Raw genomic sequence first — 16,787 nt, forward strand, 5'->3', positions numbered from 1 at the left:
ACCTTGCCTTCCTATTCCACAACATGTTGTTGCTGTGGTTTTGGTAAGCTCTAATGAAGGAATTCTTCTTTAAACCTCTGTTACCATAAAGTAGTACTTTGTGACAGAGTAAATTTTTATAATTTTGTTATCCTTATGATTATTACCATTAAATCATAAATGATGGAACTAGAAAAAAGATGCTACTTGGAGAGCATCTCATCCAAATAGTCTTTATACAGAAGAGGAAGATATGTTTTTAAGAATTTATCTAAATTTATTTTTAAAATATTTTTTAAAATAATTTCATGAGTATTGAAAATGTTTTATTTATTACAAGCATCCGTACTCTACACAGAGATTTACATGTACCTAAAATGATTTTATATTAATAATAATGATTAATAACTATATATTATATAATTATATTAGTAATAGTAGTCGTTACCTAACATTTTGCCATTTATGACATTTATCTTTATCACTGGATTTCTCTCTTAGTTTCATACAATCCAGGGCTCATTCCCCCATCCTCTTCTCCATACAGCACCTTAACACTGGTACCTATTAGAGCCCTCCCCCTAAAAAGGCAGAATCTGCCTGTTCTATGCACTTTGAAGTTCTGCCTAATCTTTTTTTCTTTCTGCACCCCTACAACATGCAACACCATCATATATACAGTCTCTTCCACACACCCACAGATAGAGGCACAGTATAGGGATCCCCATAGCAGACACCTTTTCCAAAGAGTCCCAGCTACAGAGCCTTTCACCCACACAGCTTACCTAGGTAGACACCACCCCCAGGCTAGGTGCCCAGCTGCACAGGGGAGAATTCTTTTTCCCATAGCCAAGGTCTGTTTTGCAGCTGCTGACATCACAAAAGTGTCACCTGGCAACCACAGTGGCATGCGGTTCTGCCCTGGCTCCCCTTCACTTACAAACTTGGAGAAAAGGGTGAATAATGCTCAAGCAGCCAAGTGGGCCAAGTGCCAGGAGGCTGTGTGAGTGAGCGATCTGAAGGGCTCCCAAACAGAAGACTGTGCGGCATCAGGCCTCACATCTCAACTTCTGCTCTGTTGTCCTGTAATGGAAAAATTGCTTACACAAAGGTAGAATGTTATAGTCCTTTCCAGATCTCTCTCCCCACTCGCCTCCCTCCCTTTACCCTTCTCACCTCACCCTCCTCCCTGCCCCCCCCCCACACACACAGGCACACACACTTGCCTGCATTCTGCTCAGACAGTAAGGTGGGACAAAGGCAGCCACAACACCTTATTATGTCCCTTGCGACAGGCCGTTGGCCCTGGTGGTTGCTGTTCTCCTTCGGCATGGGACTGCTTGCAGGGAATGACGCTTGTCCGAAAAATTGCACCTGCAGGTTACTAGAGGTGATTTGCTCTGGCCTGGTGGAGTATCCCCCCGATATGCCGATGTCCACTCGGCAACTCATTCTGAAAGGAAACAATATCACCTTCTTGCCAGCCATAAAGCTAGCTCTCCTCAATGACCTCATCTACCTAGACTGTACCTTCAACCAAATCACAGAGATCATGGATTACACCTTCATTGGAGTCTACAAACTCATCTACCTTGACCTCAGTTTCAACAACATCAGTCAGATCTCCCCATATGGTTTCAGCATGCTCAGCAATCTGGTAATCCTAAATATTTCCAACAACCCCCACCTCACAGAGATCAGTAAATACACCTTTGCCAACAACACCCTCCTGAGAAACCTGGATCTGAGCAGCACAGCTTTGACATTCCTGGATGCCCACACCATCAACCACCTGTTTAATCTCAAGACTCTGTATTTGAAAGGAAACCCCTGGAACTGTGACTGTCGATTAGTGGAATTGACCATCTTCTTAATAGTTTCAGACATTGACTACCCAGGTGAGGGGGATGGGTGGGGCCTGGGAAAGGGGAGGAAGGAGGCAACAACTAAACTGGGGCTGGGCTGGGCTGGGCTGAGATGCAGGAAAAAGGAGAGGCAATAAGAATGGAAGGAAATTGGGGGTGGTAGCTTTATTTCCAGACATTTCTCAGATTGTTGAGATATTATCAGTTATTAAAGTTTTCAACTGCACTAAGACTTTTGGAATACCTTGTCTAGTTTTCAAAGCTCACATATGGACTTTTGTTTTCTGACTTCAGGGGAGAAAAAAAGCCCAAAGTGTATTTCTTTTCTCTTTCATCAGAATGTAAGCTTTTAGTGAGTAAGGGCTATTTCATTGGCTCATAGTGTTTGACTCATAGAAGACATTTTTAAAATTCTTGTTGCTGAACTGATTGATTGAAGTGCAGTCTTTCCTGTGAAAACCTTCACTGAGGGTCCAGTCTGAAGGGTAGATAGAAAACAGCCCAAATTCACAGGTAGACAAAAGAGAGCTTTCTTCTACCTCGGCTAGAAATTTCCTTGATTTACATTATTTTTTTCAAGTCAAGAAGCATTTATTGAACATGTGCTATGTGCCAGACATGGTGATCATTGCTCAGAATCTTGCATTTGCCATATGGCAATGCCAGACTTCATACCGGCTAGTAAAAAAAATCGAATAGAAGAGTAACATTGGGAAGATGAGTTGAAATGGGAAGAAATAAATATATGGCATGAGTTTTCAATCTCCTTTATTTGGGAGTTAAGTTTTTCAGGGATATGTAGTCAGGTTGAATGCCACCAAGACTTCAACCGTCCAAAGGGAAGATGAAATTAGAGGAATGGATTTGAAAGGAGGGAGGGAGAACAGTTTGGGGGACTGAAAGATGAGCTGATAGTCCATCAAGGGAGGAGGTAGAGGAATAGACAAAGGAAAAAGATGGTCAGTGCATTTTGAAACTTAAGTGAACATAAGATGTAAGAAAGAGTAAATGAACTAAGCTAAAAAAGGGAAAGTTATTGTCTGTAAACATGTCCAGCACCCTCTACTGCAGAGATCAGGGTCTCTAGCTGGCAGATCATGAGGTCTCACATGGAAACTCTCCAAGCTAATTGCTACTGCCAGGGCCCCTTCTCCACCAAAGTCTGTTGGGAGTCCCAAATGAGAAGAAAATAAAATTGGTAGCTTTGCATTTCAGGCCCTCTCCCTTTCCACTCAAGATTCTCATGTCACATTTCCCTGCCTCCCTATAACATAAACCCAAATCTCTTCTACTCCAGTCTTTCACTGCTGGCTCTATACCTCTATAATGACATCAGCAACATAGGAGAAGACATATTTAGTTTGCTTGGGTGAACCAGGTGTTCCCAGTGTGATAAACTTGGCCCATACTCTTTTTGGAATAGGAGGTCAGATTTCAGTAAGCATTGTTTCCACCTGTAACAAACATTTGAGCTAGCTGGCAAAAATATCCCCATTTTAGAGACGAAAAAAGTGAGGCTCAGGAAGATGGCAGGATGATCTCAGAGCTGGTGTCAGGATCTTCCCAAACTATACACTGCTTCCCAAGGGACAGTAACCCTCATGAAGTCAATACTTTCAGGATGGTGTTTGCAGGTAGACTGAGCTGTACCTGGAGTCAGGACTTGAAATGCTTGGATTTGAAATCCATCCAGTTCAGATGTTTACCAGCTATGTGCCCCCTTGCCTGAGTTATATAACCACTAAACCACTCTTAGCCTCACTTTCATTATTTGTAAAATGGTGGGGGAGGGGGATCACCTACCTGTTGAGGATAAGATCATTTATTTCAAGTATTTTTGAAAACTTTTAAAAATACTATCCAAATGTTACTTTTTATTCTTTTTTTATTGTTTTTTATTGTTATTTTTTGTTGCTTCTTTGCCCCTTCAGACCTCCCCCTAGGCTGCTAAAAAAAACACTGTTGAAAATATTTGCACCAATCCACATTACTATTTTACCAAGTAAAGTCTCCAGTAAGCCACATATAACAATTTTAAGGTGTAGTGAAATAGTTTGGGACTCTTAGGACAGCCATTAAGGAGACTGAGGGGAGGACAAGTGATCCCCTCCCAGCCATCGAAGACTGTTTTTCTTCAACAGTAAAGACAAAACAGCCCTTGGAAAATGTTTGTCAGACATCTCAACTGGAATAGTTAAGAGGCCACTAAATAGAAGAAATTTCACCAAAGTAATTGTTTTGCCTTACCTGGTGCCAATGCAAATGCCAAGTCACCATGGATAAGTCACCTTATTTCCCCATATATTTGTTCTCTTCTTAAAGGCCCAATAAATAATAATCACAGTGCCCTCTCTTTTTGTGGTTGATAATAAAGCTCTCTGAAGACGATTCAATATAAATCTTATTTGTGTATTTAATTTCTTTTAATGCTAACTTTAAAAATGCCATAGTGAGAAATAGAGATAGTGAGAAAAAGAAAGCTACTCCCTTTTTATGAGGTAATAGCACAGGATTTTAGATCTAGAAAATCTGGGTCATTAGAACTTGAAGGGACCTTAGGGGTCAGTTAGCCGATTACTGGTGAGGAAACTGAAGTTAAATTAGGTTCCATGACTTGGCCAAGGTCAAAGTAGGTGGTAGATGTGGGGGTTTAACCCTTATCCTCAGTCTCCTAATTCATTGCTCTTGCTGTTGTACTATCCCGAAACACCCCCATCCTATTCCACACTTGAATTCAGTCTATCTTGAGATTTAGAGCTGGAAAGAATCTGCTAAATCATTTCGTACAATTCTCTCATTTTATAGAAGAAATAAGGAGCCCAGAGAAGTAAAGAAGGTGGTGTTCTGACTTCAGGCTCCCACAGCTAGTAAGTAGCCAGTCTCCAATAGAAATCAAAGTTCTCCAGTTTGGAATCCAGTGTTCTTCCCAATACACGATTCCGCAGATAGAAAGTTGTGGTGGTCGACTCTTTAAACATGACACTGAATCTCCCCAGAAACCCTACCTTTCCCAATCTCCCTTCTTTGTTGCACCCATGCATTGATCATTTTGACTAATTTGATTATGAGTCCTTTCAAAGCAGCAACCAGTTTTGCTGACTTTTTCCTCAGAGTGATAGAAGTATCATCTGACCTATTTCTAGGTAGCCCAGGTGGTCTAGAACATTAATTCATCATGAATCAACATATGTGTGTTTGTCAAGGACAATGGAGAGGAAATAATAAAGGCAACTGAGTGGCATGGTGAATAGAATGTTGGGTTTAGAGTCAGTTCAAATCAAGCCTTCGGACCCTTATAAGCTGTGTGACTTTGACAAAAACACTCTGCTTGCCTCAGTTTCCTCAGCTGTGAAATGGGGATAATAATACTTACCTTCTAAGGTTGATGGTTGATGTGAGGATTGAATGAGGTAATATTTGTGAAATGCTTAGCACAGGGTCTGGCATAATCATTGCTGTGTAAATGGGGTTTTTTGTTATTACTATTATTTAAGAAAGGAAGGACACCTTCCCAAATAATCTGAATTACTGAAGGCTGTTGGGTTGGTGAGGCTTTCATACCTGCAAAACTCCTTTCTTTCTTTTTTTCTCTCTTTGTCTTTCTCTCACCCTCCCTCTTCTGGATTATACTCCACTGTTTTAAGTCATAGAAGGCCTGAAGGATATATAAATATGACAGTTAACTCCAGTTTACTATTGGCTCACCAAAATGGAAGCCAATCCCAAGCCAACCAAGAGCACTCCTTTTCCTCTTGAAGGGCATAAGTATTTGTGTAATGCCTACCCTTGGGGTAGTGAATAGTGCACAGTGAATAGTGCTGGACCTGGAATCAGGAAGACATAAGTTCAAACCCAGTCTCAGACACTTACTAGCTGTGTGACCCTAGACAAATCATTTAACCCTGTTTGTCTCAGTTTCCTCATCTGTAAAATGATGTGGAAAAGGAAATGGCAAACCCCTCCAGTATCTCTGCCATGAAATCCCCAAATGGGATCACAACGAGTCAGAAACAACTGAACAAAAGCAACAACCTTGAATTAGCCATATTGCCATGTATTTTATTAAACATACAAATATAATGTACCAGAAACATACCAGTGACTCTGGAGCCAGAAGATCTGAGGTTCAAGTCCCAACTCTCCCACTTTTTATCAGAAAGGTGCCCCAAAACAAACCTCCCATCCTTTACAACGTTGCTTAGGACCAACTCTGCTGTAAAGAATAAAGCAAGAGGGGTGGCCAGGTAGCACAGCGAGTAAGAGCACCGGCTCCAGGGTTGAGAAGACCTGGAGATGGAATCCCGGGCTCAAACACTTAGCACCCACCCAGAAACACCTGGCCATGTAACCTTGAGCAAGTTACTTAACCCCAATTGCTTAGGGGTGGCCAGGTGGCTCGGCAAGTAAGAGCACCTGCTCCATTGTCAGGATGACCTGGATCAAATCCAGGCTCAGATACTCAGCACCACACCCAGAAATAACTGGCCATGTAACCTTGAGCAAATTACTTAACCCCGATTGCTTTAAAAAAAAAAAAAAGAATAAAGCAAGATGTGTCATTGATGTATTTGCTTTGGTTAGTCCAAAGACACCTCAACTTTCTGAACAGATCCAAATTAAACTAAATTAAAATTTTGTGACATATCACAAAAGAACCTCTTTCTCAAGGTCCCTTTGAATAATGTGCTTCTCTGATATATGCTACATGATTCTATTTATAAAAATTCTATTTATATATAACTTCACAGGGATAAATTTTACTACACAAAGTATACCTATAACATACTAAATACTGGTGGGATGCTGATGTCCTGCCATATAATGAGAAAGCAGGACTCTAGCCCCAATCAGCACACATGTAGTTTAAAAAAAATAGACCAATAGATTCAGTTTCGTTTTTGGCCTGGGTCAACATGTAGAAGGAAAATATCCTGGCCCTAACTGTCTTTTTCCAGTCATTGATTCTATTTGAAAAAGATAAGGTAAATTAATCTCCTCCTGTGATATCTAGTATTTCCTAGGAAGATAAGGTCAAATACAGATGACCCACCAGGGCATTCATTATTATGATAAAAATTACTTATATTTCTGTGTCACTTTACAGCCCCCATGCCAGCCCTGTGAGGTAGGCAATACAAGGTTATTTCTGCCACCTAAATGTTCTCAAAACCTCAGTGGTTTTTAGCACAGGTTAATTCCTACAAATAATTAGTGATCATAAATTTCACTTGCTAGAGAAGGGAGTTGAGGCCCAGATAAAAAAAAGCAATTTGTCTAATATAATGCAGCTAAGTAGTAATCAGGCTGCCATATTCAACTCTGTTGTATCAGCTAGATATTTAAGTTCAGGGCTATTTCTTTCCAGGTTAGTACTGTTAAGATTTATCTTTGGGGTTCTGAGATTAAGGTTGTATAGTTACTGAAATCCATCTTTAATCTTTGCAAATTTAGAACAATTCTCAGCTGCAATCACTGAATTGGACCCCTAACTTTTATCTGAATACTTGAATAGAATCAAATATGATATGTTAGGAAAAGTACAGAACCTTCCCCTCAAAAGGTCTAGATTCCAGAGCTAGCTTCTGCAGAATCACAAACCCTCAAGTCAATTCAAAAAGCACCTACTATGCACCAGGCATTGTACTAAGCCCTGAAGATGATCACAGAATCAATCACTCCAAAATACACTAGAACAAGAAACCCCTATCCAACATACCAGAGAAGTAGTGAGCCAGGCTTTGCTTAAAGGTTTCCACTGATTGGATGCCATGACCTCCCTTCCATTTGTGAATAGTCCTCATTTTCAGGAAGTTTTTCCTTAGTGTTCACCCATTCTGGCTCCTCGTGAAGTCTTCTGGAGTCAAAGAGCAAGCTTAATTAGGCTTCCATGTGATGGCCAATCCAACAAGCATTTCTTAATTGTGAGGCACTATGCTAAGAGCCCAAGGTACAAAGACAAAATGGACAAATAGTCTCCCCCTTCACTGAGTATACACTCTACCAGGGGAATACAACAGATAAATATGTACATGACAATGGGAAGACAGAGAAAGGACTAAGATGTAGGGGTTCAGGAAGACATTGGATGAGAGGTGTACTGTTCTTGAGCTGAGCTGAGTCTTCCGGGAAACTAGGGATCCTAAGTGGTGATGGTGACAGTGCATATAGTGAATGTGCAATAGACCATGCAAAGGCATGGGGGTAGGAGATATAATGTCAAATCAATCAATTTGCCTGGAAATTAGAGTACAAGAAGAGAATAATATAAAGTTGAGTCTAGAAATGTAGGAGCCAGATCATGGAAGGCTTTTACATGCTAAGTCAAGTGATATCCAAATACTTCAGTTACTTAAAGAGAGTTATGTCACCTCTAAGTCTTCTTTTTCTCTAGGCTAAAAGTCCCCTGATTCTTCCTCCATCCTTATATGGCATGATCTCAAGGTCTTCACCATCTTGTTTGTCTTTCTACGGACAACTCTAGTTCTTTTTAAAATTGTGGCAATATTCTAGTTGTGGTCTAACCAGGGGAGCTCTCCCGCCCACTAGCCATGTGACTGGTGAGCTGTGTATGAACCAGTGAATGGTAGAGCTCCCCTGGTAAACCAGAGCTGGGTTCTACTGTAAACCAGATGACTTCTACTTCTAACTAGTTGTTTGTCCTTAACTTCTCTGGTTTTCTTTTACCTTACCTATAAAATGACAGAGTTGGACTAAAAAAAATGCCTCTTTGTATTCCATTCTTATATGACTATTCTGTGGCCCTAAACCCAGAAAATAATAGTATTCATATCACACCTTAAGGCTGACCAAGTGCTTTAAAAATATTATCTTATTGGATCCTCCCAACGACTCTGGGATCTGGGTGCTATTATTTTTCCTGCTTTACAGTTGATGAAACTAAAGTTAAGTGACTTACCCAGGATGGCTTAGTCTCTATGTACTATGAAGTCATCCGTAAAGCTTGGAAAGACCATCACCAAGCCATACTGCCAATGAATTCATGCCTCAATATTTCTGAGTCCAAGCAAGATCATAAGCTGTTAAAGCATCATAAATTTAGAGCTGGACAGGAGAACCTAAGAGATCACCTATCCCAACTCCCCGAGTTTAGGATATTGAGTAGGAATTTTTTTTTAGGAGAATTTTTTTTTTTGAGTAGAAAAGTTGAGTAGAAAAAGGAAGTCATACAAAGTAAGTAGCAGAAGGATTTGAACTCAAGTCAAAGTTCTAACTTATATGACTGAATGTAAGAATGAGAAAAGGAATTCATAAATCCAATTGTCACAAAACAATGTGTATGAACATATCTATCTTTAACCATCTCATAGAGCTGTCCCCTTCTCTCTACTCACATAGCTAACTAGCTCAGATCCTCCTCTTCGGGATATTTTAACAGTCTTCTTAGTCTCACTGCCACCAGTCAATGTTCTCTAACTCATCCTCCACCAAACTACTAAATGATTATTTCTGAAAGACTGATGTGATTATGTCATTTCTCAACTCAAGAATATTCAATGACTCCCTATTACCTCTAGGACAAACTACAAACTCCTCAAGCTAGAAAGGTAGCTAGGTGGCACAGTGGATAGCATGCTAGACATGTTAGGATAGACCTGAGTTCAAATCCTGCCTCAGACACTTACTAGCTATGTGACCCTAGCCAAATCATTTAACTTCTCTTGGCCTCAGTTTTCTCATCTGTAAAATAGTTATAATAAAGAAACTGCCTCAGAGGATTGTTGTGAGGATTAAAGGATAAATGTGTGAAGCATTTTTCAAACCTTAAAGTGCTATATAAATGCCAGTTATTCTTAAAGTCCTTGATACCTACCTTTTTGGAATTTCTAGACTCTGGTTTCCACCTTTCCAGATTTATTTCACATTACTCCTCTGTATATATTCTGCTTTCCAGACAAAGGGGTCTGTCTATTAGTTGATTCAGAAAATGATCTCCCATCTCCATGTCCTCCACACTTGAAAAATACTCCCTCTTCACTCCCACCTCTTAGAATCCCGAGCTTCCTTTGACACTCAAGTGAGTGTCACTTCCTACATGAAGCCTTTCCTGCTCCCCCTGGTCCCTTATGCTGTCATCCCTCTGAAAATATTTGTGCATATGTTGCATCCTCTCAGTAGAATATAAGATCCTTGAGAACAGGGAGATATTTTTATTTCTTATCTTTGTCTTTTTCATGCCTTGGGGCACAAGGTAGTACATTGGATAGGTTCTGGGCCTGGAGGCAGGAAAACCAGACTTCAAATACGGCCTTACTCACTAGCTATGTGACCCTGGACAAGTCACTTTACCCTGTTGGCCTCAGCTCCTCATATGTAAAATGAGCCAGAAAAGAAAATGGCAAACTTCTCCAGTATCTTTGCCAATGAAACCCCAAATGGAGTCACAAAGGGTCGCTTACAACTAATTGATGAAACAACAGCAACAATCCTATTAGGAATTTATTAGGAACCTGAGGTTCACAGAAGTATGACTTACTTATAAGATCATAAATCTAGAGGTGGGAGAGACTTCCAAAAGGCATTTTAGCTACCTCCATTTTACGGGTAGGGAAACTGAGGAAGTCCATTGAGTTGCCCAAGATGACATAAGTAAATAAATGTTAGAGATGGGATTTGAATCCAGGTCATCTGTCTCCAAAGCCAGTACTCTTTGCACCATACAATGCTGCTTCTGTATGACTTGACTACAGTCATATAACTAATATGTATCAGAGCCAGAATTCAGACATGGTGCCCCTTGACATTATTTCTAGTTCTATTCCTAACTACAAATTAATTCTGAGAATCTCAGTCTTAGAATAATTGTGGTCAGCATTAGTAACAGTCATCATCTCATTAAGCCCTCCTTGAAAAAAACTGAAGCAGAATAAGGACATGTACTCTTTTTTTGGCTCTTTATAGACATGAAAATTGACCTGGAGCAAACACAGCACCTGGCAGAATCCATCTGCTCTCTGTAGGTGGCCATCCTTGAACTGTCTGAGTTTACCTGCCTAGCAAGAAAAATATTCCTAAGACTTGGGACCTTGTAGATAGGATGCTAAGCAGATCTCATCATCCTTGCTAACCTAGGATTGCCTTAGTAGATGGTTGCCTATAGGATGATTGGGAGTCTCTTCAAGTTCCATATTCTATGACTTCTTTAAAGACCCCTGAGTCCCCAAAATCTTTTCCATGTCTTTGGAATTGATTTGTGACTTGGGAGATACTGGCACAGGACTGCTCAGCATGGCATGCCCTCATCAGAGAAGGTATTATGCTCTATGAGTCAAGCAGAATTGAAATAGCTCAAAAGAAACATAAGATGCACAGATTTAGAGAATCCACCCCAAATGTTCACATGAATTATTTGTTCCCAACCTGTGGTAGATCATTCCAAGCTCCTAGAGGTGTGATCAGCCACAGTCAGACAGACTGAAACTTGACTCTAGTATAGTGAAGTCATTTGGGTCTTCTTTTTTTGTTTTGGTTTTTGGAGGGCAATTGGGGTTAAGTGACTTGCCCAAGGTCACACAGCTAGTTTGTGTGTTGAGTGTCTGAGGCCAGATTTGAACTCAGGCCCTCCTGACTCCAGGGCCGGTGCTCTATTCACTGTGTCACCTAGCTGCCCCATTTGGGTCTTCTTTAAGAATGAAGGACAACAACCAACCAACCATTAGCATTTTATTCTTCAAGGTTAAGGAGTTGTCCTATCTAAATTCAAACACATAAAAACCAGTATAGGATAATAGAGAGCACTGGATCTGCAGAGGACCTGAGATCAAAACCAAGCTCTGCCACTTAAGTAAGACACTTACCCTTCCTGTGCCTCAGTTTTGTTGATTGTAAGATGAGATTAGGCCATCTGAACTCCACAGTTGCTTCCAGCCTGACATCTATGATCCTGTGATCATTACTTAAGATCCTTTCAGAGAAGGGACTTTGATGGCAAAGAGATATGAGGCATAGGACACAATATGGTAGGGGAAACCTGGATGAGATAATCCATAGGACAGCACTGGGGCCCTGATCAATGCTAATGGTTGGTTGGTTGCTGTCCTTCATTCGTAAAGAGGAGCAAAATGACATCACTATGCTAGATACAAGTTTCAGTGTGTCCAAACGTGACTGATCAGACCAATATGAGCTTGGAATGTTCTACCACAGGTCAGGCACAAATAGTTCATGTGAACACTTTGGGTGTATTCTCTATATTTGTGCATCCTGTGTTTCTAGTGACATGTCAGCCAAGTAAAATGAGTGCTGAAAGGGGAGGTAGAAGGCAGCAAAAGGTGAATTTTGCCTATCTGCCTTTGCCTAGTGCCAACTCTGCATGCCAATAATGAAGCCCTCCACAATAATGTAGTAATGTTATCATTAGTAACTGAGAACTCGCTCAATAGGAAGTGTGTGAATAGCATAAGAAGGGCTGACTTTAGAGCTAGGAAGACGGGTTCAAATCCTGCCTCTAACACAGTCTGGCTATGTAATCATGGGCAAGACAGTTAACCTCTCAGTGCCCTGTACTCTGTGACTTATAACTTATAGATGAGTTGCTGATCTGCATCAAGGGAAGAAGTTTCTGTACAGGAGTTCTTCATGTCAATCACAAGTTTGAACCTGCGGTCAATATTTGTGGTCAGTATTTTACCAAGTGAATAGCAATGGGGTCATAACCTGACTATGCCAGTCTTGAAAAAGGTATGAAACAGAATAAGAAATAAGGCTAAAATGTTCCTTTTTTCTCTATGAAGGGAAGAGCTCCCCTAGTTCCCTAGTCAATACAGCCCATCTAGTCTCATATCGGGTTGGTGGCAAAGTTCCTATGGCCCCCTTGGTCAAAAGCAGGCTTGTGTAATTCCTATTCAGAGTGAAGGAGAACTTAGATTCCCAAAATCTGTGCCATCCTACCAATCTTTAAAGGTGTCAGGCATGGATCTAGTGACCCTTTTTATTACAGAACCTTACAGTTCTTTGGTGAAGTGAGTACTCACATTAGTGAAATCACTAATTTTTCAGGACAGAATCCAAATCACATTTAATCCAATCAGCATTTAGCAAATACAAACTGTATGCAAAGCACTGTAATAGGCAATGGAGATAAAAAGTTAATATGAAAAACAGTACCTACCCTCAAGGAACTTACATTCTACTGGGAGATGTACCAACAACTGAATAAATATATATTCAATAATTTCAGAAAGAAAAAAAAAGCACTAGTAGCTAAGGAGATGAGGGACAGCTTCACAGAGATGGGCCTGGAAGGAAGTTAGGAATTTTAAGAGGGGGGTTGGAGGGAGTATATTCCAGGAATTTAAAGTAGTATGTGAAAAGATAAGGAGGAGAGAGATGGAATGCTGAGTTTAGGAACAGCAAACAGGCTAGCAAGCTGGGATGTAAAAGTATTTGAAAAATAAAAAGTCATGTACAGAAACCTAGGGACTGTAAGTAGGCTGAGAGCCAGATTGACCTTCAAATGCCAAACTGAAGAATTTGCATTTTATCTAAGAGGCAATGAGGAGCCACTACCAGTTCTTGAGCAAGAACGTGGCATGGTCAGACTGGTGATTTAGGAAGGTTCTTTTATCAATTTTAATAAGTGGATTAATAAGAGAGATAAAATCAGGGGTCTGAACTAGGAGCTTGTTTCAATTGTCCTAAGTAAGAGATGATGAACACCTGAGCTAGGATGGTAGATGTGGATATGGAGGAAAGGGGACTAATACAAGAGATGTTGTGAAGATGGAATTAACGATATTTGACCACAGACTAGATAGGGTAGAGTGAAGGAGAGTATAGAATTAAGGAAGAGTCTAGAGTTGTGAATTTTGGTGACTGGAATGATGGTAGTCCCCTTAACAGAAATAGGAAGGTTTGGAGGAAGGATGAACTTTGGGGAAAATATGAAATTAGTTCCATTTTGGATATTTTGAGATGCCTGAGATATCCAGTTGGGGTTGTCCTATGGACAACTGGTAAATCAGTCAATAAATATTTATTAAGGGTCTACTATTGGGCAGGCACTATGCTAAGCACTGGGATACAAAAAAAAAAAAGGCAAAAGACTCAAGAGGTTCGTTGTCTAATGTGAGAGACAATATGCAAAAAAACCTATGTTTGAAAAAATGGAGATAATAAATAGAGGGAAAGAACTAGAATTAAAGAGGATTGGGAAATGTTTCCTGTAGAAGGATGGATTTTAGCTGGGACTTAAAGGAAGCCAGGAAGCAGAGATGAAAATGAAAGGATTTCCAGGCATGGGCGACAACCAGTGAAAATATCCATCAGAAGGAGAAATGTCTTGTGTGAAAAGCAGCGAGGAGGTCAGTGTCACTTCATCTCAGTGCACACGGGCTAGCATAAGGTGAAAAGAGACTAGAAAGGTGGGGTAGAGGGAGGAGATGATGAAAGGCTTCGAATACTAAACAGAAGACTTTATATCTGATCATAGAGGCAATAGGGAGCTACTGGAGTTTATTGAGTAGAGGAGTGCCATGAACAGACCCGTGCTTTAGGAGGAAGACCACTCTGGCAGCTAAGCAGATGATAGACTCAAATGGGGGGAGACTTGTGGCAGAGAAACTAACCAGCAGACTATTGCACTCCAGGTATGAGGTGATGAGGACCTGAACCAAGACAGTGGTTGTGTCAGAGGAGAGAAGGAAGCATGTACCAGAGATGTTACAAAGGTAAAATCAATAGGCTTTTTGGCAAAAGATCAGATTGGGGAAGGGGTGTGAGACAGAGTGAAGAGTCTAGAATGAAATAGAGGTTGTGAACTTCAGGGACTGGGAGTATGGTGGTGTCCTTAACAATACTAGTGAAGTTTAGAAGAAAGGAAGGCTTGGGGTATGGAGATAATGATTTCATTTTTAGCAATGTAGGACTGAAGCTTAAGAGAAAAAATAGGGCTAGACGCATAGATCTGGAATTAACCAGCTTGAGATGCTTGCTGAATCCATGATAGCTGACAACATGCTCAACAGAGAATAAAATGGTATATGAAGAAAGTTGTTTGCTGAGACCATTTTCTTCCAACATAAGTGCACAGTGTTTAATAAGTATTATTAAAACTCATCACTGCCTTATATAGCCAGTACAATATTATGACACATCTGTTCCTATGGAATTTTGCCTTAGAATTGTTCTCTACTTACTTCATATATTTATGTCTTGTCTCAATCTTAATCTCATTTGGATTGTTTGAATTTAGAGAAAAAATTAATGTGGTTATGCAGTTTAGTAGATATTTAGGAGCTAATTATCAAAGTTACATCCTTATTTGGACACAGGCACAAAAATTTCTCATCAGGAGAGCCAAATAGTGATGTTAAATTTTGTCCCAATCCATCCATTCTCTGGACCATTTTTTACCTGAAAGGGATGTGAGGAAGTAAATCAATTACCACCACAACTCCTGAGATGGGGAGAGATATTCAAGGTGAAGGAAGGGTGATATTCAAGCCAACTGATGAACCTGTCCAAAACTTGACCCTAGGGAAAATGGTGACCACAGTGTTAATTGAACAAGACCTAGAGCTTCCCACAGTTGTATCAGCTCTAATAATTAGAAGCACCAATGGGTTCAAGAATTAAGTCAGTACTTTGCATTTTTCTGGCTTAGCCAAGAAATTTTTGTGATTATATAAAAGAAGAAAATTAGGCCATGGAAATGAGAACAGGTCTCATAGCCATATTTTCCAAACAAGTAGAGAAGAATGGACAGGCAATTTATATAGTCCTAAAACTGAGTTGAGAAGACAAAAAAATAAAATGGGGTTGGCACAGAATTGAGAGATGAACAAGAGGGCCCGACATATAGTAAAGGACAATTATGGGAGAGAGAAGACTAAGTTGTGAGATTAAGGAAGGTAAGGTCAGCAGGACACAGCCATGATTCAAAATCTACTAATAAGTACAAGGTGAATAGGTGTTTTCCATTGTCCTGCCTAGGCACAGCACTCTTTCTAATGGGAACGTATTTCCCCAGAGTCTATTCATGTTAGCTACAGCTAGACTTAGAGATGAGGCCATAGCTGTTTTGAAGCATTTGACCAACCTCTGTATTGATGCCAATCCCTCTAGAATCAGAATAAAATACAACAGATTCCACGAAAGTCTGCTTTTTCTGTCCAGGGTATCCACAGGGCAGAATTTTAGAATTAGAAAAAGCCTTGAAGATAATTTAGCCTTGTGCCCTTGTTTTAAAGATAAGTAAACTCCAGAGAAGCAGAATGACTTTTCTAAAATTCTCTTGCTTGTTTGTAGCAGTAAAAACATGTCCCACCCCAATCCCAACCACCACATCAAATGCATTTGATGAAATTCCCAAAAAAGCCTATTTCTGATCTTCCTTCAAAATATAGATAAATCTTAGTATAGTCTCTCTTGTCAACAAAGGCCAACTATTTTCTTCTATGTATAATTCTGTCTTTTCCTATAATGCCCAAAGAAGAAAAAATAGAAATGAAAAGGGAGGTGGAGAATAGGAGGGAGCCCTTGTCTAATCATGATGATACAAAGAATCTTGGAGGGGCAGCCAGGTGGCACAGTAAGAGTGCCGGCCCCAGCGTCAGGAGACCTGGGATTGGTTCCAGCCTCAGATAATCAGCACCCACACAAAAATAATTGGCCGTGTAACCTTGAGTAAGTTACTTAACCCCGATTGCTTTAAAAAAAAATCTTGGAGCTGGAAGAGATTAGAGAAGTCATCTATTCTAAACCCTGCCATGAAATAAGAACACCTCCTCTACACCATTCGAAACAAGTGGTCATCCAATCTCTCCTTTGACACTACCTTACAAAGAGGTTTATTTCAACATTTATTAGGGAGATCTTCCTTAAAATGAGCTCAAATAGCACAAAAAAAACCAACAACAACAAAAGGGGCAGCTAGGTAGAGCAGTGAATGGAGTGCTGGCACTGGAGTCAGAAGGACCTGGGTTC

The 16,787-nt window shown here is 40.3% G+C and overlaps 1 protein-coding gene across 1 annotated transcript in view; it reads left to right on the forward strand.

The window, feature by feature from the left end:
• The first annotated feature begins 1,258 nt into the window (after positions 1 to 1,258).
• LRRC52 (leucine rich repeat containing 52) overlaps positions 1,259 to 16,787 on the forward strand; it is a 54,098-nt gene continuing 38,569 nt past the window's right edge. The window contains exon 1 of the mRNA XM_069094509.1: positions 1,259 to 1,877. Coding sequence (XP_068950610.1) covers positions 1,259 to 1,877 — 619 coding nt within the window. The remainder of the gene's footprint in view (positions 1,878 to 16,787) is intronic.

This window comes from Petaurus breviceps, unplaced genomic scaffold (assembly GCF_028583685.1).
Source record: "Petaurus breviceps papuanus isolate PSGF00001 unplaced genomic scaffold, PetGlider_PUasm1.0 220, whole genome shotgun sequence".
In the NCBI taxonomy this organism is placed as follows: domain Eukaryota; kingdom Metazoa; phylum Chordata; class Mammalia; order Diprotodontia; family Petauridae; genus Petaurus; species Petaurus breviceps.